Source organism: Oncorhynchus keta, chromosome 2 (assembly GCF_023373465.1).
Source record: "Oncorhynchus keta strain PuntledgeMale-10-30-2019 chromosome 2, Oket_V2, whole genome shotgun sequence".
NCBI classification, from domain to species: Eukaryota; Metazoa; Chordata; class Actinopteri; order Salmoniformes; family Salmonidae; genus Oncorhynchus; species Oncorhynchus keta.
The window spans coordinates 7,521,634-7,545,290 of NC_068422.1; the positions used below are offsets into that span (position 1 = coordinate 7,521,634).

General features: G+C 49.8%; 1 protein-coding gene across 1 annotated transcript in view; it reads left to right on the top strand.

The window, feature by feature from the left end:
* LOC118380780 (protein TANC2-like) overlaps window positions 1-23,657 on the top strand; it is a 159,842-nt gene that overhangs the window by 131,321 nt on the left and 4,864 nt on the right. Inside the window, exons 18-22 of the mRNA XM_052471256.1 lie at window positions 9,236-9,369; window positions 9,507-9,630; window positions 9,842-10,017; window positions 12,549-12,681; window positions 20,854-20,945. Coding sequence (XP_052327216.1) covers window positions 9,236-9,369; window positions 9,507-9,630; window positions 9,842-10,017; window positions 12,549-12,681; window positions 20,854-20,945 — 659 coding nt within the window. The remainder of the gene's footprint in view (window positions 1-9,235; window positions 9,370-9,506; window positions 9,631-9,841; window positions 10,018-12,548; window positions 12,682-20,853; window positions 20,946-23,657) is intronic.

A 23,657-nucleotide genomic window follows, 5' to 3' on the forward strand; every position in this document is an offset into this window, starting at 1 on the left:
TCCTTCCTCTTTCTCTACTGCTACATCACTGTTCTCCCCTTTCTCTTTCCCTAATGCCACATCACGGGTTCTTTCCTCCCTCTTTCTCTAATGCCACATCACTGTTCTCTCCTTCCTCTTTCTCTACTGCTACATCACTGTTCTCCCCTTTCTCTTTCCCTAATGCCACATCACGGGTTCTTTCCTCCCTCTTTCTCTAATGCCACAACACTGTTCTGTCCTTCCTCTTTCTCTACTGCCACAACACTCTTCTGTCCTTCCTCTTTCTCTACTGCCACAACACTCTTCTGTCCTTCCTCTTTCTCTACTGCCACATCACTGTTCTGTCCTTCCTCTTTCTCTACTGCCACAACACTCTTCTGTCCTTCCTCTTTCTCTACTGCCACATCACTGTTCTGTCCTTCCTCTTTCTCTACTGCCACAACACTCTTCTGTCCTTCCTCTTTCTCTACTGCCACATCACTCTTCTGTCCTTCCTCTTTCTCTACTGCCACAACACTCTTCTGTCCTTCCTCTTTCTCTACTGCCACATCACTGTTCTGTCCTTCCTCTTTCTCTACTGCCACAACACTGTTCTGTCCTTCCTTTTTCTCTACTGCCACATCACTGTTCTCTCCTTCCTCTTTCTCTACTGCCACAACACTGTTCTCTCCTCCCTCTTTCTCTACTGCCACAACACTGTTCTCTCCTTCCTCTTTCTCTAATGCCACAACACTGTTCTCTCCTTCCTCTTTCTCTAATGCCACATCACTGTTCTCTCCTCCCTCTTTCTCTAATGCCACATCACTGTTCTCTCCTCCCTCTTTCTCTACTGCCACAACACTGTTCTCTCCTTCCTCTTTCTCTAATGCCACAACACTGTTCTCTCCTTCCTCTTTCTCTAATGCCACATCACTGTTCTCTCCTCCCGCTTTCTCTACTGCCACAACACTGTTCTCTCCTTCCTCTTTCTCTACTGCCAAAACACTGTTCTCTCCTTCCGCTTTCTCTACTGCCACAACACTGTTCTCTCCTCCCTCTTTCTCTACTGCCACAACACTGTTCTCTCCTCCCTCTTTCTCTACTGCCACATCACTGTTCTCTCCTCCCTCTTTCTCTACTGCCACAACACTGTTCTCTCCTCCCTCTTTCTCTAATGCCACACCACTATTCTCTCCTCCCTCTTTCTCTAATGCCACACCACTATTCTCTCCTCCCTCTTTCTCTAATGCCACACCACTATTCTCGCCTCCCTCTTTCTCTAATGCCACACCACTATTCTCGCCTCCCTCTTTCTCTACTGCCACACCACTGTTCTCTCCTCCCTCTTTCTCTAATGCCACACCACTGTTCTCTCCTCCCTCTTTCTCTAATGCCACACCACTGTTCTCTCCTCCCTCTTTCTCTACTGCCACAACACTGTTCTCTCCTCCCTCTTTCTCTAATGCCACACCACTGTTCTCTCCTTCCTCTTTCTCTACTGCCACACCACTGTTCTCTCCCTCCTCTTTCTCTACTGCCAAAAGACTGTTCTCTCCCTCCTCTTTCTCTACTGCCACAACACTGTTCTCTCCTTCCTCTTTCTCTACTGCCACACCACTGTTCTCTCCCTCCTCTTTCTCTACTGCCAAAGACTGTTCTCTCCCTCCTCTTTCTCTACTGCCAAAACACTGTTCTCTCCTCCCTCTTTCTCTACTGCCAAAACACTGTTCTCTCCTCCCTCTTTCTCTACTGCCAAAACACTGTTCTCTCCCTCCTCTTTCTCTACTGCCAAAACACTGTTCTCTCCTCCCTCTTTCTCTACTGCCAAAACACTGTTCTCTCCTCCCTCTTTCTCTACTGCCAAAAGACTGTTCTCTCCCTCCTCTTTCTCTACTGCCAAAACACTGTTCTCTCCTCCCTCTCACTACTTCTCGTATGTGTTTAAATGCAGTGAAGTCATTGGTTTAAAACACTGTTTTGATATCTAACATGTCTCATAACTTCATAGAATGCTGTGTAAAACCACTATTAATGCCAAATATTACAATCAATCCACCATCAAACCATTCTATTATGTCAAATATTACAATTAATCCACCATCAAACCATTCTATTAATGCCAAATATGACAATCAATCCACCATCAAACCATTCTATTATGTCAAATATTACAATTAATCCACCATCAAACCATTCTATTATGTCAAATATTACAATCAATCCACCATCAAACCATTCTATTATGTCAAATATTACAATTAATCCACCATCAAACCATTCTATTAATGCCAAATATGACAATCAATCCACCATCAAACCATTCTATTATGTCAAATATTACAATTAATCCACCATCAAACCATTCTATTATGTCAAATATTACAATTAATCCACCATCAATCCATTCTATTAATGCCAAATATGACAATCAATCCACCATCAAACCATTCTATTATGTCAAATATGACAATCAATCCACCATCAAACCATTCTATTATGTCAAATATTACAATTAATCCACCATCAAACCATTCTATTAATGCCAAAAATGACAATCAATCCACCATCAAACCATTCTATTATGTCAAATATTACAATTAATCCACCATCAAACCATTCTATTAATGCCAAAAATGACAATCAGTCCTTCATCAAACCATTCTATCAATGCCAAATAATAAAATCAGTACACCATCAAAACAATAGCTTACGAGGGATTGTTTCATTATGCAGACAATAGAGTCTAGCCTACTAGATTATCCTTAGGCTATAGTGGCTTCGGAAAGTATTCAGACCCCTTGACCTTTTTCACATTTTGTTACGTTACAGCCTTATTCTGAAAATGACTCATTTGTTTTTTTCTGTCATCAATCTAAACACAATAACCCATAATGTCAAAGAAAAAACAGGTTTTTAGAAATGTTTTTATTAAAAATAAAAAATGAAATATCACATTTACATAATTATTTAGACCCTTTCCTCAGTACTTTGTTGAAGCACCTTTGGCAGCGATGACAGCATTGAGTCTTCTTGGGTATGACGCTACAAGCTCTACGAACCTGTTTTAGCTTTGGCATTATGGGATATTGTGCACAGATTGCTGAAAGAAAAAAAATGCAATCAATTTTAGAATAAGGCTGTAATAATATGGAAAAAGTCAAGAGGTCTGAAAACTTTCCGAATGCACTGTACAGTATTTACTGGTAGCCCATTATATTACACATTGGAACTCAGACTCCCCGCTGTTGAGGCGATCCGTCTCATCAATCATAGGCTTACAAGTGTTCTCAGAAGGGATGTCACTCTCATGAGCGCCACTGGGTCTCAGGCAGTCATCAGCTTGGTATTATGGAAGAGGAGGAAGGCCAGTACTCTAAGTAGAGGAACTGTCACTCTTCTGGAGAGGAGGAGGAGGGCCAGCACTCTCACGAGAGGAACTGTCACTCTTCTAAAGAGGAGGAGGAGGAATGTCAGCACTCTCACTAGAGGAACTGTCACTATTCTGAAGAGGAGGAGGAGGGCCAGCACTCTCACTAGAGGAACTGTCACTTTTCTGAAGAGGAGGAGGAGGGCAAGCCCTCTCAGTTGAGGAACTGTCACTCTTCTGAGGAGGAGGGCCAGCACTTTTACTAGAAGAAATGTCACTTTTATGACGAAGAGGAGGAGGGGGGCCAGCATTTGGACTAGAGGAACTGTCACTCTTCTGGCGAGGAGGAGAAGGAGGGCCAGCACTCTGACTAGAGGAACTATCACTTTTCTGGAGAGGAGGAGGAGGAGGGTCAGCACTCATACTAGAGGAACTGTCACTCTTCTGAAGAGGAGGAGGAGGAAGGCCGGCACACTCATGAGATGAACTATCACTCTTCTGGAGAAGAGGAGGAGGACGGCCAGCACTCTCACTAGAGGAACTGTCACTTTTATGGCGAGGAGGAGGTCCAGCACTCTGACTAGAGGAACTGTCACTCTTCTGGCGAGGAGGAAGAGGGCCAGACCTCTTACTAGAGGCACTGTCACTCTTCTGAAGAGGAGGAGGATGGCCAGCACTCTCAATAGAGGAACTGTCACTCTACTGGAGAGGAGGAGAAGGAGGGCCAGCACACTCACTAGAGGAACTGTCACTCGTCTGGAGAGGCGGAGGAGGAGGAGGAGGTCCAGCACTCTGACTAGAGGATCTGTTACTCTTCTGGAGAGGAGAAGGAGGGGGCCATCACTCTCACTAGAGGAACTGTCACTCTTCTGGAGAGGAGGATGAGGGCCAGCACTCTCAATAGAGGAACTGTCACTCTTCTGGAGAGGAGGAGGAGGAGGAGGAGGGCCAGCACTCTCACTAGAGGAAATGTCACTCTTCTGGCGAGGAGGAGGATGAAGGCCGGCAAACTCACGAGATGAACTATCACTCTTCTGGAGAAGAGGAGGAGGAGGGCCAGCACTCTGACTAGAGGCCCTGTCACTCTTCTGGTGAGGAGGAGGAGGGCCAGCACTCTGACTAGAGGAACTGTCAATATTCTGGTGAGGAGGCGGAGGGGGGCCAGCACTCTGACTAGAGGAACTGTCACTCTTCTGGAGAGGAGGAGAAGGAGGGCCATCACTCTCACTAGAGGAAATGTCACTTTTATGGCAAGGAGGATGAGGAGGTCCAGCACTCTGACTAGAGGATCTGTCACTCTTCTGGAGAGGAGGAGGAGGGGGTCCAGCACTCTGACTAGAGGAACTGTCAATATTCTGGTGAGGAGGCGGAGGAGGGCCAGCACTCTGACTAGAGGAACTGTCACTTTTCTGGATAGGAGGAGGAGGAGGAGGGCCAGCACTCTCACTCGTGGAACTGTCACTTTTCTGGAAAGGAGTGGGAGGACAGCCAGCACTCTCATTAGTGGAACTGTCAGTCTTCTGGAGAAGAGAAGGGCCAGCACTCTCACTAAAGGAACTGTCACTCTTCTGGAGAGGAGGAGGAGGGGTCCAGCACTCTGACTAGAGGAACTGTCAATATTCTGGTGAGGAGGCGGAGGAGGGCCAGCACTCTGACTAGAGGACCTGTCACTCTTCTGGAGAGGAGGAGAAGGAGGGCCAGCACAATCACTAGAGGAACTGTCACTTTTCTGAAGAGGAGGAGGAGGAAGGCCGGCACACTCATGAGATGAACTATCACTCTTCTGGAGAAGAGGAGGAGGACGGCCAGCACTCTCACTAGAGGAACTGTCACTTTTATGGCGAGGAGGAGGTCCAGCACTCTGACTAGAGGAACTGTCACTCTTCTGGCGAGGAGGAAGAGGGCCAGACCTCTTACTAGAGGCACTGTCACTCTTCTGAAGAGGAGGAGGATGGCCAGCACTCTCAATAGAGGAACTGTCACTCTACTGGAGAGGAGGAGAAGGAGGGCCAGCACACTCACTAGAGGAACTGTCACTCGTCTGGAGAGGCGGAGGAGGAGGAGGAGGTCCAGCACTCTGACTAGAGGATCTGTTACTCTTCTGGAGAGGAGGAGGAGGGGGGCCAGCACTCTCACTAGAGGAACTGTCACTCTTCTGGAGAGGAGGATGAGGGCCAGCACTCTCAATAGAGGAACTGTCACTCTTCTGGAGAGGAGGAGGAGGAGGAGGGCCAGCACTCTCACTAGAGGAAATGTCACTCTTCTGGCGAGGAGGAGGATGAAGGCCGGCAAACTCACGAGATGAACTATCACTCTTCTGGAGAAGAGGAGGAGGAGGGCCAGCACTCTGACTAGAGGCCCTGTCACTCTTCTGGTGAGGAGGAGGAGGGCCAGCACTCTGACTAGAGGAACTGTCAATATTCTGGTGAGGAGGCGGAGGGGGGCCAGCACTCTGACTAGAGGAACTGTCACTCTTCTGGAGAGGAGGAGAAGGAGGGCCATCACTCTCACTAGAGGAAATGTCACTTTTATGGCAAGGAGGATGAGGAGGTCCAGCACTCTGACTAGAGGATCTGTCACTCTTCTGGAGAGGAGGAGGAGGGGGTCCAGCACTCTGACTAGAGGAACTGTCAATATTCTGGTGAGGAGGCGGAGGAGGGCCAGCACTCTGACTAGAGGAACTGTCACTTTTCTGGATAGGAGGAGGAGGAGGAGGGCCAGCACTCTCACTCGTGGAACTGTCACTTTTCTGGAAAGGAGTGGGAGGACAGCCAGCACTCTCATTAGTGGAACTGTCAGTCTTCTGGAGAAGAGAAGGGCCAGCACTCTCACTAAAGGAACTGTCACTCTTCTGGAGAGGAGGAGAAGGGGGTCCAGCACTCTGACTAGAGGAACTGTCAATATTCTGGTGAGGAGGCGGAGGAGGGCCAGCACTCTGACTAGAGGACCTGTCACTCTTCTGGAGAGGAGGAGAAGGAGGGCCAGCACAATCACTAGAGGAACTGTCACTCGTCTGAAGAGGAAGAGGAGGAAGGCCGGCACACTCATGAGATGAACTATCACTCTTCTGGAGAAGAGGAGGAGGACGGCCAGCACTCTCACTAGAGGAACTGTCACTTTTATGGCGAGGAGGAGGTCCAGCACTCTGACTAGAGGAACTGTCACTCTTCTGGCGAGGAGGAAGAGGGCCAGCACTCTTACTAGAGGCACTGTCACTCTTCTGAAGAGGAGGAGGATGGCCAGCACTCTCAATAGAGGAACTGTCACTCTACTGGAGAGGAGGAGAAGGAGGGCCAGCACACTCACTAGAGGAACTGTCACTCGTCTGGAGAGGCGGAGGGGAGGAGGAGGTCCAGCACTCTGACTAGAGGATCTGTTACTCTTCTGGAGAGGAGGAGGAGGGGGCCAGCACTCTCACTAGAGGAACTGTCACTCTTCTGGAGAGGAGGATGAGGGCCAGCACTCTCAATAGAGGAACTGTCACTCTTCTGGAGAGGAGGAGGAGGAGGAGGGCCAGCACTCTCACTAGAGGAAATGTCACTCTTCTGGCGTGGAGGAGGATGAAGGCCGGCAAACTCACGAGATGAACTATCACTCTTCTGGAGAAGAGGAGGAGGAGGGCCAGCACTCTGACTAGAGGCCCTGTCACTCTTCTGGTGAGGAGGAGGAGGGCCAGCACTCTGACTAGAGGAACTGTCAATATTCTGGTGAGGAGGCGGAGGGGGCCAGCACTCTGACTAGAGGAACTGTCACTCTTCTGGAGAGGAGGAGAAGGAGGGCCATCACTCTCACTAGAGGAAATGTCACTTTTATGGCAATGAGGATGAGGAGGTCCAGCACTCTGACTAGAGGATCTGTCACTCTTCTGGAGAGGAGGAGGAGGGGGTCCAGCACTCTGACTAGAGGAACTGTCAATATTCTGGTGAGGAGGCGGAGGAGGGCCAGCACTCTGACTAGAGGAACTGTCACTTTTCTGGATAGGAGGAGGAGGAGGAGGGCCAGCACTCTCACTCGTGGAACTGTCACTTTTCTGGAAAGGAGTGGGAGGACAGCCAGCACTCTCATTAGTGGAACTGTCAGTCTTCTGGAGAAGAGAAGGGCCAGCACTCTCACTAAAGGAACTGTCACTCTTCTGGAGAGGAGGAGGAGGGGGTCCAGCACTCTGACTAGAGGAACTGTCAATATTCTGGTGAGGAGGCGGAGGAGGGCCAGCACTCTGACTAGAGGACCTGTCACTCTTCTGGAGAGGAGGAGAAGGAGGGCCAGCACAATCACTAGAGGAACTGTCACTCGTCTGGAGAGGCGGAGGAGGAGGTCCAGCACTCTGACTAGAGGATCTGTCACTCTTCTGGAGAGGAGGAGATGGGGGGCCAGCACTCTCACTAGAGGAACTGTCACTCTTCTGGAGAGGAGGAGGAGGGCCAGCACTCTCACTAGAGGACCTGTCACTCTTCTGGAGAGGAAGAGAATGAGGGCCAGCACTCTCACTAGAGGAACTGTCACTCTTCTGGAGAGGAGGAGAAGGAGGGCCAGCACTCTCACTAGAGGAAATATCACTTTTATGGCAAGGAGGATGAGGCGGTCCAGCACTCTGACTAGAGGATCTGTCACTCTTCTGGAGAGGAGGAGGAGGGGGTCCAGCACTCTGACTAGAGGAACTGTCAATATTCTGGTGAGGAGGCGGAGGAGGGCCAGCACTCTGACTAGAGGAACTGTCACTTTTCTGGATAGGAGGAGGAGGAGGAGGGCCAGCACTCTCACTCGTGGAACTGTCACTTTTCTGGAAAGGAGGGGGAGGACAGCCAGCACTCTCATTAGTGGAACTGTCACTCTTCTGGAGAAGAGAAGGGCCAGCACTCTCACTAGAGGAACTGTCACTCTTTTTGGTGAAGAGGAGGAGGAGGAAGGCCGGCACTCTTACTAGAGGAACTATCACTCTTCTGGAGAGGAGAAGGTGGGCCATCACTCTCAATAGAGGAACTGCCACTCTTTTTGGTGAAGAGGAGGAGGAAGGCCAGCACTCTCACTAGAGGAACTATCACTCTTCTGTAGAGGAGGAGGAGGAGGAAGGCCGGCACTCTGACAAGAGGAACTAACACTCTTCTGGAGAGGAGAACGTGGGCCAGCACTCTCTCTAGAGGATCTGTCACTCTTCTGGCGAGGAGGAGGAGGAGGAAGGCCAGCACTCTCACTAGATGAACTATCACTCTTCTGGAGAAGAGGGGGAGGAGGGCCCGCACACTTACTAGAGGAACTGTGACTCATCTGGAGAGGTGGAGGAGGATGACCAGCACTCTCACTTGAGGAACTCTCAGTCTCCTGAAGAGGAGGTGGTAGTCCAGCACTCTCACTAGAGGAACCCTCACTCTTCTGAAAAGGAGTAGAGGGGCAGCACTCTCACTTGAGGAACTGTCACTCTTCTGGAGAGGAGGAGGAGGAGGGCCAGCACTCTCACTAGAGGAACTGTCACTCTTCTGGAGAGGAGGATGAGGGCCAGCACTCTCACTAGAGGAACTGTCACTATTCTGGAGAGGAGGATGAGGGCCAGCACTCTCACTAGAGGAACTGTCACTATTCTGGAGAGGAGGAGGAGGGCCAGCACTCTCACTAGAGGAACTGTCACTATTCTGGGGAGGAGGAGGAGGTTGGCCAATACTAATATAATAATAATATAATACTCTCACTGGAGTTCTTAATGTTTTGTCCAATCAGTGTATGTTGCGTTGTTTAATAAGTGTTTCCTCCCCGCTCTGCCCTCCCTGCCCTGGGTGTCCTTCCTGTACAATCTGCATACTAACACATGGCACACACAATAACCGTCAATCTTAGAATGATCAAGTGTAAAAAATGGAAAAGACTGTTGTACAACATGGCTGATCCCTGTGTGTCCCTCTCCTCTTCCTGTAGCTCTCACGGCAGCAGGGGGCCGGGGGAAGCTAGACGTTTGCAGGCTGCTGCTAGAGCAGGGAGCAGCGGTGGCTCAGCCCAACAGACAAGGCATGGTACCCCTGTTCAGTGCTGTCCGACAAGGAAACTGGCAGGTGAGACTGAGTGCACCCTTTATATTGCACTACTTTTGACCCAAACACTTAATCAGACGAAGAGAGATCGAGCGGCCATGTTGACAGAAACAGGCTGTTGTGTGCTAGATGGTGACGATAGTGTTGTCCTCTCTCAGATTGTGGACCTTCTCCTGACTCACGGAGCGGAGGTGAACCTTGCAGACAAGCAGAGCCGAACGCCTCTTATGATGGCTGCCTCAGAGGGTCACCTGGGCACTGTGGAGTTCCTACTGGCACAGGGTGAGGGTTTGGAGGAAGACATCCACTCATTCCTTGACATTTACTTTATCTGTGACCTGCTGTCCTTTCATCTTGAATTATATACAGCAAACTCTCAAGAAACTTTTGATAAACACAATCACCAAAGCATTGACGGTACGTTATTTTACCAATTTACCTTTTACTCCCAATGCTGACCTGTAACCTCTGACCCCTCTGATCCACCTACCAGGTGCGTCCCTGCCTCTGATGGACAAGGAGGGGTTGACAGCTCTGAGCTGGGCGTGTCTGAAGGGACACCTGCACGTGGTGCGCTGTCTGGTGGAGAGGGGGGCTGCTACAGACCATGCTGATAAGAATGGACGCACGCCCCTCGACCTGGCCTCCTTCTACGGGGACTCAGAGATGGTGAGTGGATGTACAACATTACGAAGAAATGTGTTCAAGTATATAAGTATAGTTATATTTGTGTATATTTTGCTAGCAGTAACTCTCCCAAATGTTAATACCATCCTATGATCCTGCTCTGATGAAACACATTCCTCCCTCTTCCCCAATGTCCTCGCCCCTGTCCTCCCTCCCCTGCAATGTCCTCGCTCCTTCCCACTGTCCTCCCTCCTACCCACTGTCCTCGCCCCTGTCCTACCTCCTCCCCACTGTCCTCCCACCTCCCCACTGTCCTACCTCCTCCCCACTGTCCTCGCTCCTTACCCACTGTCCTCGCCCCTGTCCTACCTCCTCCCCACTGTCCTCGCTCCTTACCCACTGTCCTCGCCCCTGTCCTCCCTCCTCCCCACTGTCCTCCCTCCTCCCCACTGTCCTCCCTCCTCCCCACTGTCCTCCCTCCTCCCCACTGTCCTCGCTCCTCCCCACTGTCCTCGCTCCTTACCCACTGTCCACGCCCCTGTCCTACCTCCTCCCCACTGTCCTCGCTCCTTACCCACTGTCCACGCCCCTGTCCTACCTCCTCCCCACTGTCCTCGCTCCTTACCCACTGTCCTCGCCCCTGTCCTACCTCCTCCCCACTGTCCTCGCTCCTTACCCACTGTCCACTCTCCTGTCCTACCTCCTCCCCACTGTCCTCGCTCCTTACCCACTGTCCTCGCCCCTGTCCTACCTCCTCCCCACTGTCCTTGCTCCTTACCCACTGTCCTCCCTCCTCCCCACTGTCCTCCCTCCTCCCCACTGTCCTCCCTCCTCCCCACTGTCCTCCCTCCTCCCCACTGTCCTTGCTCCTTACCCACTGTCCTCCCTCCTCCCCACTGTCCTCACTCCTCCCCACTGTCCTACCTCCTCCACACTGTCCTACCTCCTCCCCACTGTCCTACCTCCTCCCCACTGTCCTCCCTCCTCCCCACTGTGCTACCTCCTCCCCACTGTCCTCCCTCCTCCCCACTGTCCTCCCTCCTCCCCACTGTCCTCCCTCCTCCCCACTGTCCTCCCTCCTCCCCACTGTCCTACCTCCTCCCCACTGTCCTCCCTCCTCCCCACTGTGCTACCTCCTCCCCACTGTCCTCCCTCCTCCCCACTGTCCTCCCTCCTCCCCACTGTCCTCCCTCCTCCCCACTGTCCTCCCTCCTCCCCACTGTCCTCCCTCCTCCCCACTGTCCTCCCTTCTTACCCCCTGTCCTCCCTCCTCCCCACTGTCCTCCCTCCTCCCCACTGTCCTCGCTCCTTACCCACTGTCCTACCTCCTCCCCACTGTCCTCCCTCCTCCCCACTGTCCTCCCTCCTCCCCACTGTCCTCGCTCCTTACCCACTGTCCTCGCCCCTGTCCTACCTCCTCCCCACTGTCCTCCCTCCTCCCCACTGTCCTCGCCCCTGTCCTACCTCCTCCCCACTGTCCTCCCTCCTCCCCACTGTCCTCCCTCCTCCCCACTGTCCTCGCTCCTTACCCACTGTCCTCGCCCCTGTCCTACCTCCTCCCCACTGTCCTCGCTCCTTACCCACTGTCTACGCCCCTGTCCTACCTCCTCCCCACTGTCCTCGCTCCTTACCCACTGTCCTCGCCCCTGTCCTACCTCCTCCCCACTGTCCTTGCTCCTTACCCACTGTCCACGCCCCTGTCCTACCTCCTCCCCACTGTCCTCCCTCCTCCCCACTGTCCTCGCTCCTCCCCACTGTCCTCGCTCCTCCCCACTGTCCTCGCTCCTCCCCACTGTCCTCGCTCCTCCCCACTGTCCTCGCTCCTCCCCACTGTCCTCGCCCCTGTCCTACCTCCTCCCCACTGTCCTCGCTCCTCCCCACTGTCCTCCCTCCTCCCTACTGTCCTCCCTCCTCCCCACTGTCCTCCCTCCTCCCCACTGTCCTCCCTCCTCCCCACTGTCCTCGCTCCTCCCCACTGTCCTCGCTCCTCCCCACTGTCCTCCCTCCTCCCCACTGTCCTCCCTCCTCCCCACTGTCCTCGCTCCTCCCCACTGTCCTCACTCCTCCCCACATTCCTCCCTCCTCCCCACTGTCCTCCCTCCTCCCCACTGTCCTCGCCCCTGTCCTCCCTCCTCCCCACTGTCCTCCCCCCTGTCCTCCCTCCTCCACTGTCCTCCCTCTTCTCCCCATTCACTCTCCTTCCCACTGTCCTCCCTCCTGCCCCCGTCCTCACTTCTCACCCCTGTCCTCCCTCATCCCTGTTCTCTCTCCTCCCCATCCTCTCCCCGTTCTCCCCCCTCCCCTGTCCTCCCCCCGTTCTCCTCCTCCCCCCCTGTTCTCCCTCCTCCCCCTGTTTTCCGTCCCCCCATTCTCATTCCTCCCTACTGTCCTCCGTCCTCTACCCGTTCTACCTCCTCCCCTGCTCTCCCTCCTCCCCCCCTTCTCCCTCCATTCTCCCTCCCCTCATTCTCACATCCTCCGTACTGTCCTCGGTCCTCCACCCGTTCTCCCTCCCTCCTGTTCTCCCTCCCCCTGTTCTCCCCCCACCCCCCGTCTGCTGTCTGTCCTCGCAGGTCCAGTTCTTAGTGGACCAGGGGGTGATGATAGAGCATGTGGACTACAGTGGGATGTGTCCTCTGGACCGGGCCGTGGGCTGCAGGAACACGTCCGTGGTGGTTACCCTGCTCAAGAAGGGAGCCAAGATAGGTATTGAGAATGGTGTTAGACAGGAAGCCAATAGATTTTGGACAGGGGCTGTCCAAAATGGGCCCTGGTCAAAACTAGTGCTCTGTGGGGTAAAGGGTGCCCTTCTAGATGCAGCCAGGATTTGACACAATTCAAAGACTATCCATGCTGCAGTAGGATGACACAGCAATACAGAATCTGCATCCTAAATGGCAACCTAATTTCTTATATAGTGCACTACTATTGACCAGAAATAGTGGACTAAATACAGAACACAGGGCCATTTGGGATGCAACTTGTTACTGTCTCTTTGGAGCTGAGCGAACAGCTGAACCCCACTGTTTTGTATGTTCCCCCTGCTGCTCCTGGTGCACCATACTGCTTGTCTTCTCTGTTCCCTCTGGCTAGTCCTTCCTCAGATCTGTAGATGTTTCTGTGTTGTTATACTGTGTCCTCCTGCAGTATTTCTCTGTTCCCTCTGGCTAGTCCTTCCTCAGATCTGTAGATGTTTCTGTGTTGTTATACTGTGTCCTCCTGTAGTATTTCTCTGTTCCCTCTGGCTAGTCCTTCCTCAGATCTGTAGATGTTTCTGTGTTGTTCTACTGTGTCCTCCTGTAGTATTTCTCTGTTCCCTCTGGCTAGTCCTTCCTCAGATCTGTAGATGTTTCTGTGTTGTTCTACTGTGTCCTCCTGCAGTATTTCTCTGTTCTCACTGGCTTGTCCTTCCTCATATCTGTAGATGTTTCTGTGGTGTTCTACTGTTTCCTCCTGTAGTATTTCTCTGTTCCCTCTGGCTAGTCCTTCCTCAGATCTGTAGATGTTTCTGTGTTGTTCTACTGTGTCCTCCTGCAGTATTTCTCTGTTCTCTCTGGCTAGTCCTTCCTCAGATCTGTAGATGTTTCTGTGTTGTTCTACTGTGTCCTCCTGCAGTATTTCTCTGTTCTCACTGGCTAGTCCTTCCTCAGATCTGTAGATGTTTCTGTGTTGTTCTACTGTGTCCTCCTGCAGTATTTCTCTGTTCTCACTGGCTTGTCCTTCCTCAGATCTGTAGATGTTTCTGTGTTGTTATACTGTGTCCTCCTGCAGTATTTCTCTGTTCCCTCTGGCTAGTCCTTCCTCAGATCTGTAGATGTTTCTGTGTTGTTATACTGTGTCCTCCTGTAGTATTTCTCTGTTCCCTCTGGCTAGTCCTTCCTTAGATCTGTAGATGTTTCTGTGTTGTTATACTGTGTCCTCCTGTAGTGTTTCTCTGTTCTCTCTGGCTAGTCCTTCCTCAGATCTGTAGATGTTTCTGTGTTGTTATACTGTGTCCTCCTGTAGTATTTCTCTGTTCCCTCTGGCTAGTCCTTCCTCAGATCTGTAGATGTTTCTGTGTTGTTATACTGTGTCCTCCTGTAGTATTTCTCTGTTCCCTCTGGCTAGTCCTTCCTCATATCTGTAGATGTTTCTGTGTTGTTCTACTGTTTCCTCCTGTAGTATTTCTCTGTTCCCTCTGGCTAGTCCTTCCTCAGATATGTAGATGTTTCTGTGTTGTTATACTGTGTCCTCCTGTAGTATTTCTCTGTTCTCTCTGGCTAGTCCTTCCTCAGATCTGTAGATGTTTCTGTGTTGTTCTACTGTGTCCTCCTGTAGTATTTCTCTGTTCCCTCTGGCTAGTCCTTCCTCAGATATGTAGATGTTTCTGTGTTGTTATACTGTGTCCTCCTGTAGTATTTCTCTGTTCCCTCTGGCTAGTCCTTCCTCAGATCTGTAGATGTTTCTGTGTTGTTATACTGTGTCCTCCTGCAGTATTTCTCTGCTCTCACTGGCTAGTCCTTCCTCAGATCTGTAGATGTTTCTGTGTTGTTCTACTGTGTCCTCCTGCAGTATTTCTCTGTTCTCACTGGCTTGTCCTTCTTCAGATCTGTAGATGTTTCTGTGTTGTTATACTGTGTCCTCCTGCAGTATTTCTCTGTTCCCTCTGGCTAGTCCTTCCTCAGATCTGTAGATGTTTCTGTGTTGTTATACTGTGTCCTCCTGTAGTATTTCTCTGTTCCCTCTGGCTAGTCCTTCCTCAGATCTGTAGATGTTTCTGTGTTGTTATACTGTGTCCTCCTGTAGTATTTCTCTGTTCCCTCTGGCTAGTCCTTCCTCAGATCTGTAGATGTTTCTGTGTTGTTATACTGTGTCCTCCTGTAGTATTTCTCTGTTCCCTCTGGCTAGTCCTTCCTCAGATCTGTAGATGTTTCTGTGTTGTTATACTGTGTCCTCCTGTAGTATTTCTCTGTTCCCTCTGGCTAGTCCTTCCTCAGATCTGTAGATGTTTCTGTGTTGTTATACTGTGTCCTCCTGTAGTATTTCTCTGTTCCCTCTGGCTAGTCCTTCCTCAGATCTGTAGATGTTTCTGTGTTGTTATACTGTGTCCTCCTGTAGTATTTCTCTGTTCTCACTGGCTAGTCCTTCCTCAGATCTGTAGATGTTTCTGTGTTGTTATACTGTGTCCTCCTGTAGTATTTCTCTGTTCCCTCTGGCTAGTCCTTCCTCAGATCTGTAGATGTTTCTGTGTTGTTATACTGTGTCCTCCTGTAGTATTTCTCTGTTCCCTCTGGCTAGTCCTTCCTCAGATATGTAGATGTTTCTGTGTTGTTATACTGTGTCCTCCTGTAGTATTTCTCTGCTCTCACTGGCTAGTCCTTCCTCAGATCTGTAGATGTTTCTGTGTTGTTCTACTGTGTCCTCCTGCAGTATTTCTCTGTTCCCTCTGGCTAGTCCTTCCTCAGATCTGTAGATGTTTCTGTGTTGTTATACTGTGTCCTCCTGTAGTATTTATCTGTTCCCTCTGGCTAGTCCTTCCTCAGATCTGTAGATGTTTCTGTGTTGTTATACTGTGTCCTCCTGTAGTATTTATCTGTTCCCTCTGGCTAGTCCTTCCTCAGATCTGTAGATGTTTCTGTGTTGTTCTACTGTGTCCTCCTGTAGTATTTATCTGTTCCCTCTGTCTAGTCCTTCCTCAGATCTGTAGATGTTTCTGTGTTGTTATACTGTGTCCTCCTGTACTATTTCTCTGTTCCCTCTGGCTAGTCCTTCCTCAGATCTGTAGATGTTTCTGTGTTGTTATACTGTGTCCTCCTGTAGTATTTCTCTGTTCCCTCTGGCTAGTCCTTCCTCAGATCTGTAGATGTTTCTGTGGTGTTCTACTGTTTCCTCCTGTAGTATTTCTCTGTTCCCTCTGGCTAGTCCTTCCTCAGATCTGTAGATGTTTCTGTGGTGTTCTACTGTTTCCTCCTGTAGTATGTGTCTGTTCTCTCTGGCTTGTCCTTCCTCAGATCTGTAGATGTTTCTGTGTTGTTTTACTGTGTCCTCCTGTAGTCTCTCTCTCTTCCCCTATTTCAGATCTCTCTGGTTCATTCTTTCTCCCTCTTTAATTCTTTCTTTCTATCTTTCTTTCTTTCTCTCTGCTCTCTCTTTTGTTCATGTTCTCTGTCTCTCTGTCCTTCAATGTGTGATGTCTGAGACAGGCTGTTGTTAGTGTGCTTTTATTTCCTCTTATCCCTGCTGCTTTTTTCTGTTCCTCTCCTCACTCTTCATCCTCCACCTATTTCTCTTTGTCTTTTTTTCCCCACTTGCCTTCTCTTCTACGCACCCTTTTCTGTTTTTTATTTTTTGATTACTCTGGCCCACTGCACTCCCCCTCCCTCCCTTGCTCATGACCCACTCGAATTCTCTGCTGTACCAGGATGTCAGACACTGCCCATTCGGCCTAGAGGTAATCCCAAGGCTCTCGGCATCTCACCCCAGCAGGCATTTTGACAGCCCTACCTCCTCTTTCTGTGTTGTCTTAGTGTCGTCATGGTCTGTGTCAGCAGGCCAGCTTAGATATAACCCCCATCTACAACCCCCATGCTGAGAAATAACACTCAGGTATTACTATTAACTCTGAGACCAAGATTCTATCCTATCGCGGGTTATAGGCATTGGCTTTTAAAAGCAGTATTCCAGCGTTCGTGGAGATCCTGTTTATGGTAAATGCTGGATATGTCAGCTCAATCGTAAATTGCCTTTAAAAGCAGCAATGCCTCTAACCTGCGATCAGATTAAATCCCAGCATGACAGAGATAACTCTAACTTGGACTGCTTTTATTTATAGGTAGATGTTTACATTCCAGTTGGTTATGATGTGTTATGACAGCATACCCAGCCTCGAGCACACTACACCTTGTCCTCATGCAAGAAGCACACCCACCTTGTCCTCATGAAAGAACCCCGCCCACCTTTTCCTCATGAAAGAAGGCCACCCACCATGTCCTCATGCAAGAAGGCCACCCACCTTGTCCTCATGCAAGAAGGCCACCCATCTTGTCCTCATCCACCTTGTCCTCATTCAAAAAGCCCACCCACCTTGTCCTTATGCAAGAATCCCACCCACCTTGTCCTCTGGCAGGACGCCCACCCACCTTGTTTCACTCAAGAATGCCATATACCTTTTCCTCATGCAAGAAGCCCACCCACTTTCTCCTCATGCAAGATGGCCACCCATCTTGTCCTCATGCACCTTGTCCTCATGCAAGAAGGCCACCAACCTTAAGCTCATGCAGGAATCCTAGCCACCTTGTCCTCATGAAATAAGTCCACCCTCCTTGTCCTCATGCAAGACCACCCACCTTGTCCTCATGCAGGAGCCCCACCCACCTTGTCCTCATGCAAGAAGGCCACCCACCTTGTCCTCATGCAAGAAGGCCACCCACCTTGTCCTCATGCAAGAAGGCCATGCACCTTGTCTTCATGCAAGAAGGCCACGCACCTTGACCTCATGCAAGAAGGCCACACAACTTTTCCTCATGCAAGAAGGCCACGCACCTTGTCTTCATGCAAGAAGGCCACGCACCTTGACCTCATGCAAGAAGGCCATGCACCTTGTCCTCATGCAGGAAGGCCACGTACCTTGTCCTCATGCAGGAGCCCCACCCACCTTGTCCTCATGCAAGAAGGCCACGCACCTTGTCCTCATGCAAGAAGGCCACGCACCTTGTCCTCATGCAAGAAGGCCACGCACCTTGTCCTCATGCAAGAAGGCCACGCACCTTGTCCTCATGCAAGAAGGCCACGCACCTTGTCCTCATGCAAGAAGGCCACGCACCTTGTCCTCATGCAAGAAGGCCACGCACCTTGTCTTCATGCAGGAGCCCCACCCACCTTGTCCTCATCTAGAAGGCCACCCACCTTGTCCTCTTGCACCTTGTCCTCATGCAAGGAGGCCATGCACCTTGACCTCATGCAAGAAGGCCACCCACCTTGTCCTCTTGCACCTTGTCCTCATGCAAGAAGGCCATGCACCTTAAGCTCATGCAGGAATCCTAGCCACCTTGTCCTCATGAAATAAGCCCACCCGCCTTGTCCTCATGCAAGGCCACCCACCTTGTCCTCATGCAAGAAGGCCACCCACCTTGTCCTCATGAAATAAGCCCACCCGCCTTGTCCTCATGCAAGGCCACCCACCTTGTCCTCATGCAAGAAGGCCACTCACCTAGTCCTCATGTAAGAAGCCCACCCACCTTGTCCTCATGCAAAAGGCCATGCACCTTGACCTCATGCAAGAAGGCCACGCACCTTGTCCTCATGCAAGAAGGCCATGCACCTTGTCCTCATGCAAGAAGGCCATGTACCTTGTCCTCATGCAAGAAGGCCACGCACCTTGTCCTCATGCAAGAAGGCCACGCACCTTGTCCTCATGCAAGAAGGCCACGCACCTTGTCCTCATGCAAGAAGCCCACCCGCCTTGTCCTCATGCAAGGCCACCCACCTTGTCCTCATGCAAGAAGGCCACCCACATTGTCCTCTTGCACCTTGTCCTCATGCAAGGAGGCCATGCACCTTGACCTCATGCAAGAAGGCCACCCGCCTTGACCTCATGCAAGAAGGCCATGCACCTTGTCCTCATTCAAGAAGGCCATGCACCTTGTCCTCATTCAAGAAGGCCATGCACCTTGTCCTCATGCACCTTGACCTCATGCAAGAAGGCCACACACCTTGTCCTCATGCAAGAAGGCCATGCACCTTTTCCTCATGCAAGAAGGCCATGCACCTTTTCCTCATTCAAGAAGGCCACCCACCTTGTCCTCTTGCACCTTGTCCTCATGCAAGGAGGCCATGCACCTTGACCTCATGCAAGAAGGCCACCCACCTTGTCCTCTTGCACCTTGTCCTCATGCAAGAAGGCCATGCACCTTAAGCTCATGCAGGAATCCTAGCCACCTTGTCCTCATGAAATAAGCCCACCCGCCTTGTCCTCATGCAAGGCCACCCACCTTGTCCTCATGCAAGAAGGCCACCCACATTGTCCTCATGCAAGAAGGCCACCCACCTTGTCCTCATGCAAGAAGGCCACCCACCTTGTCCTCATGAAATAAGCCCATCCGCCTTGTCCTCATGCAAGGCCACCCACCTTGTCCTCATGCAAGGCCACCCACCTAGTCCTCATGTAAGAAGCCCACCCACCTTGTCCTCATGCAAAAAGGCCATGCACCTTGACCTCATGCAAGAAGGCCACGCACCTTGTCCTCATGCAAGAAGGCCATGCACCTTGTCCTCATGCAAGAAGGCCATGCACCTTGACCTCATGCAAGAAGGCCACGCACCTTGTCCTCATGCAAGAAGGCCATGCACCTTGTCCTCACGCAAGAAGGCCACCAACCTTGTCCTCATGCAGGAGCCCCACCCACCTTGTCCTCATCTAGAAGGCCACCCACATTGTCCTCTTGCACCTTGTCCTCATGCAAGGAGGCCATGCACCTTGACCTCATGCAAGAAGGCCACCCGCCTTGACCTCATGCAAGAAGGCCATGCACCTTGACCTCATGCAATAAGGCCACTGACCTTGACCTCATGCAAGAATGTCATGCACCTTTTCCTCATGCAAGAAGCCCACCCACTTTCTCCTCATGCAAGATAGCCACCCATCTTGTCCTCATGCACCTTGTCCTCATGCAAGAAGCCCACCCACTTTCTCCTCATGCAAGATAGCCACCCATCTTGTCCTCATGCACCTTGTCCTCATGCAAGAAGGCCACCCACCTTAAGCTCATGCAGGAATCCTAGCCGCCTTGTCCTCATGAAATAAGCCCACCCGCCTTGTCCTCATGCAAGGCCACCCACCTTGTCCTCATGCAAGAAGGCCACCCACATTGTCCTCATGCAAGAAGGCCACCCACCTTGTCCTCATGCAAGAAGGTCACCCACCTTGTCCTCATGAAATAAGCCCACCCGCCTTGTCCTCATGCAAGGCCACCCACCTTGTCCTCATGCAAGAAGGCCATGCACCTTGACCTCATGCAAGAAGGCCACGCACCTTGTCCTCATTCAAGAAGGCCATGCACCTTGACCTCATGCAAGAAGGCCATGCACCTTGTTCTCATGCAAGAAGGCCACGCACCTTGTCCTCATGCAAGAAAGCCACCCACCTTGTCCTCATGCAAGAAGTCCACGCACCTTGTCCTCATGCAAGAAGGCCATGCACCTTGTCCTCATGCACATTGACCTCATGCAAGAAGGCCACGCACCTTGTCCTCATGCAAGAAGGCCACCAACCTTGTCCTCATGCAGGAGCCCCACCCACCTTGTCCTCATGCACCTTGTCCTCATGCAAGAAGGCCACCCATCTTGTCCTCATGCAGAAGGCCACCCATCTTGTCCTCATGCAAGAAGGCCACCCACCTTGTCCTCTCCAATCAATGTGTAAATGTGTTTCAAGTGTTGCTATTGCAGAGAGATACTGTATGATAAGTTATCCTAGTTAGAATAATATTTTCTGCGATGATTCCGCCTGTGCTGACTGTCAGTTGAGGGATGAGCGTTGCATAGGAGTGACACCACCTGACATAAGGCAGTTAGATTGGGAGTGACTCAGCCTTTAACAGCTGCATCATTTTGCGTTTTGTTATTTCATATTTCTACCCTTTTGGCTTGTGGCTATTGATTGATAAGGCTGGGCTTTTGTCCCAACAGATCCTTTATCTGTGCACAGAACCTTTAATAACAGGATCAATAGATGTTAGAGAGAGAATAGCGTAATTGTCTCTGCAGTGGACAGACGTCTGTCTATCTCTGTCATTCCTGCCACTTTGTTTGTTTGTTGTTGTCACTTGTTATTGTTACATGTTTACTGTGACTCCAAAACAACATGTTTTTATCGTTCCTTTCTCATCCTGTGTTCTTCAGGTCCAGCCACATGGGCCATGGCTACCTCCAAACCCGACATCATGATCATTCTACTGAGTAAGCTGATTGAGGAGGGAGACAGCTTCTATAAGGTGAGATCAGGAGGCCCTACCCTAATCTGAGGAAGGACTGTCACCTGTTGTTGGAAAATATTCATACATATAAGAAAGAAAATATATACAGTACCAGTCAAAATTTTGGACACTCCTACTCATTCAAGGGTTCTTCTTTATTTGTACTATTTTCTACATTGTAGAATAATAGTGAAGACAGCAACATTATTAAATAACACATATGGAATCATGTAGTAACCAATTAAGTGTTAAACAAATCAAAATATATGTTATACTTGAAATTCTTCAAAGTAGCCAACCTTTGCCTTGATGACAGCTCTGCACACTCTTAGTATTCTCTCAACCAGCTTCATGAGGTAGTCACATGGAATGCATTTTAATTAACAGGAGTGCCTTGTTAAAAGTTATTTTGTGGAATTTCTTTCCTTCTTAATGCATTTGAGCCAATCAGTTGTGTTGTGACAAGGTAGGGGTGGTATACAGAAGGACATTAGACCTGTAGAAATGTGTCCTTTGGTCTGAGGAGTCAAAAATTGTAGATTTTTTGTTTCAACCGCTGTGTCTTTTTGAGATGCAGAGTTGGTGAATGGATGGTCTCCGCATGTGTGGTTCCTACCGTGAAGCATGGAGGAGGAGGTGTGATGGTGTGGGGTGCTTTGCTGGTGATGCTGTCTGTGATTTATTTAGAATTCAAGGCACATTTAACCAGCATGGCTACCACAGCATTCTACAGCGATGCGCCATCCCATCTGGTTTGCACTTAGTGGGACTATCATTTGTTTTTCAACAGGACAATGACCCAAAACACACCTCCAGGCTATGTAAGGGCTATTTGTGACTCACCACCTGGATCCGGTCTTATGTAGCAAAATTTGAAATTGTGTTTTTTACATTAGATACAAGTAGACTCAGAGATACAAAATGGTATATCATACACTGCATTTGAGGAACAATGGGGAAGTAATTCCGCTTTGAAAGTTGATCAACTTGTAAACTCACTTTTGAGAAAATTGCCTTTGAATGTTTTGCTATCTAAGTGAAGAGCTGTTCTTTGTCTACACCCATTCAGCATGGTTCACATCTTCTTAAGCTTTAGCCCCACCCATCTCGTTTCGCTCTCGGAGCGCACACTTGACGCTCTGGCCGATTAATTGTTTACCTCTGGATAACATGAAAACAGCCTAACCAGCCCTGCTGGCAACAACTTCATGATGCTTTTTTGCAGACTGACACCGGCCATATTCAACGGTTGTTGTACACACGTCACATAACGTTTGCTAACGAGCCAGCAGCTAACATTAGCTAGTTAAACAACAATGAACAGTGCCAACAATGCAACTGTGCTGGGAGCTAACCAACCATGTTCAATGTTAGCTAGCTAACATTAGGCTCTAACTAGAACAGCAAATGGCTCTGGGAAATAATAACGTCAGTTAGGGAGCCAGACAGCTAACGTTAGCTAGCTAGCTAACAGTACACTTTAACTTAAGACATATAGCTAGGTAGCTAGGTAAACAATGTAGCTAGCTAGGTAAACAAAGTGTAAGTTCACGCACGTCATGTTACGTTAGATAACGGGCCAGCCAGCTATTGTTAGCTAGTTAAACAACAATGAACACTGCCAACAATGCCACAGTGCTGGGAGCTAACCATCCATGTTCAGTGTTAACTAGCTAACATTAGGCTCTAACTAGAACAGCACATGGCTCTGGGAAACTAATAATAACATCAGCTCGGGAGCCAGCCAGATAATGTTAGCTAGCTAGCTAAGAGTACATTTTAGCTTGAAATTAAACACGTTCTGTCAACATTAGTAAATGTGTAATATCTGAAAATGTAGCAAGCTAACGCTAGACTAACTTACCTGTATACATCATCATGCATGATGGACGTGTCTCCCTGTCAGGAATGCCATGCCATGGTTGCCCTTAGTTTGAAGATGTAATCCAGAGACAGGTGTTTTCTCCATCTCCTTAGTCATCATACTCTAATTCCACTGATTTCAAAACTTGATCCTCCAGAAAGTGGAGAGCAACACTTATGCAGCTCAACTACACAAACATGTTTGATAGGATTACCAACACAGAAAGACGAGCTCAAATAGACAGAAGCCTTCTATGGCAGACCAGTCAGAACTCCTCTCTCGGGCATTGTCCAGCCCACTCCAGCCAATCATAGGTAGTGGGAGAGTTGCTGGCTTTTTCTGTGGCGTAACTAACAAGGCTTGTAATTTAACAGATGGCATACAAGTTTCCTCTTGAAGCTGGTTGAGAGAATACCCAGAGTTTGCAAAGCTGTCATCAAGGGTGGCTACTTTGAAGAATATAAAATTAAAAAATGTTGGTTACTAAACTCAGCAAAAAAAGAAATGTCCCTTTTTCAGGACCCTGTCTTTCAAAGATAATTTGTAAAAATCTAAATAACTTCACAGATCTTCATTGTAAAGGGTTTAAACACTGTTTCCCATGCTTGTTCAATGGACAATTAATGAACATGCACCTGTGGAACGGTCGTTAAGACACTAACAGCTTACAGACGGTAGGCAATTAAGGTCACAGTTATGATAACTTAGGACAATAAAGAGGCCTTTCTACTGACTCTGAAAAACACCAAAAGAAAGATGCCCAGGGTCCCTGCTCATCTGTGTGAATGTGTCTTAGGCATGCTGCAAGGAGGCATGAGGACTGCAGATGTGGCCAGGGCAATAAATTGCAATGTCCGTACTGTGAG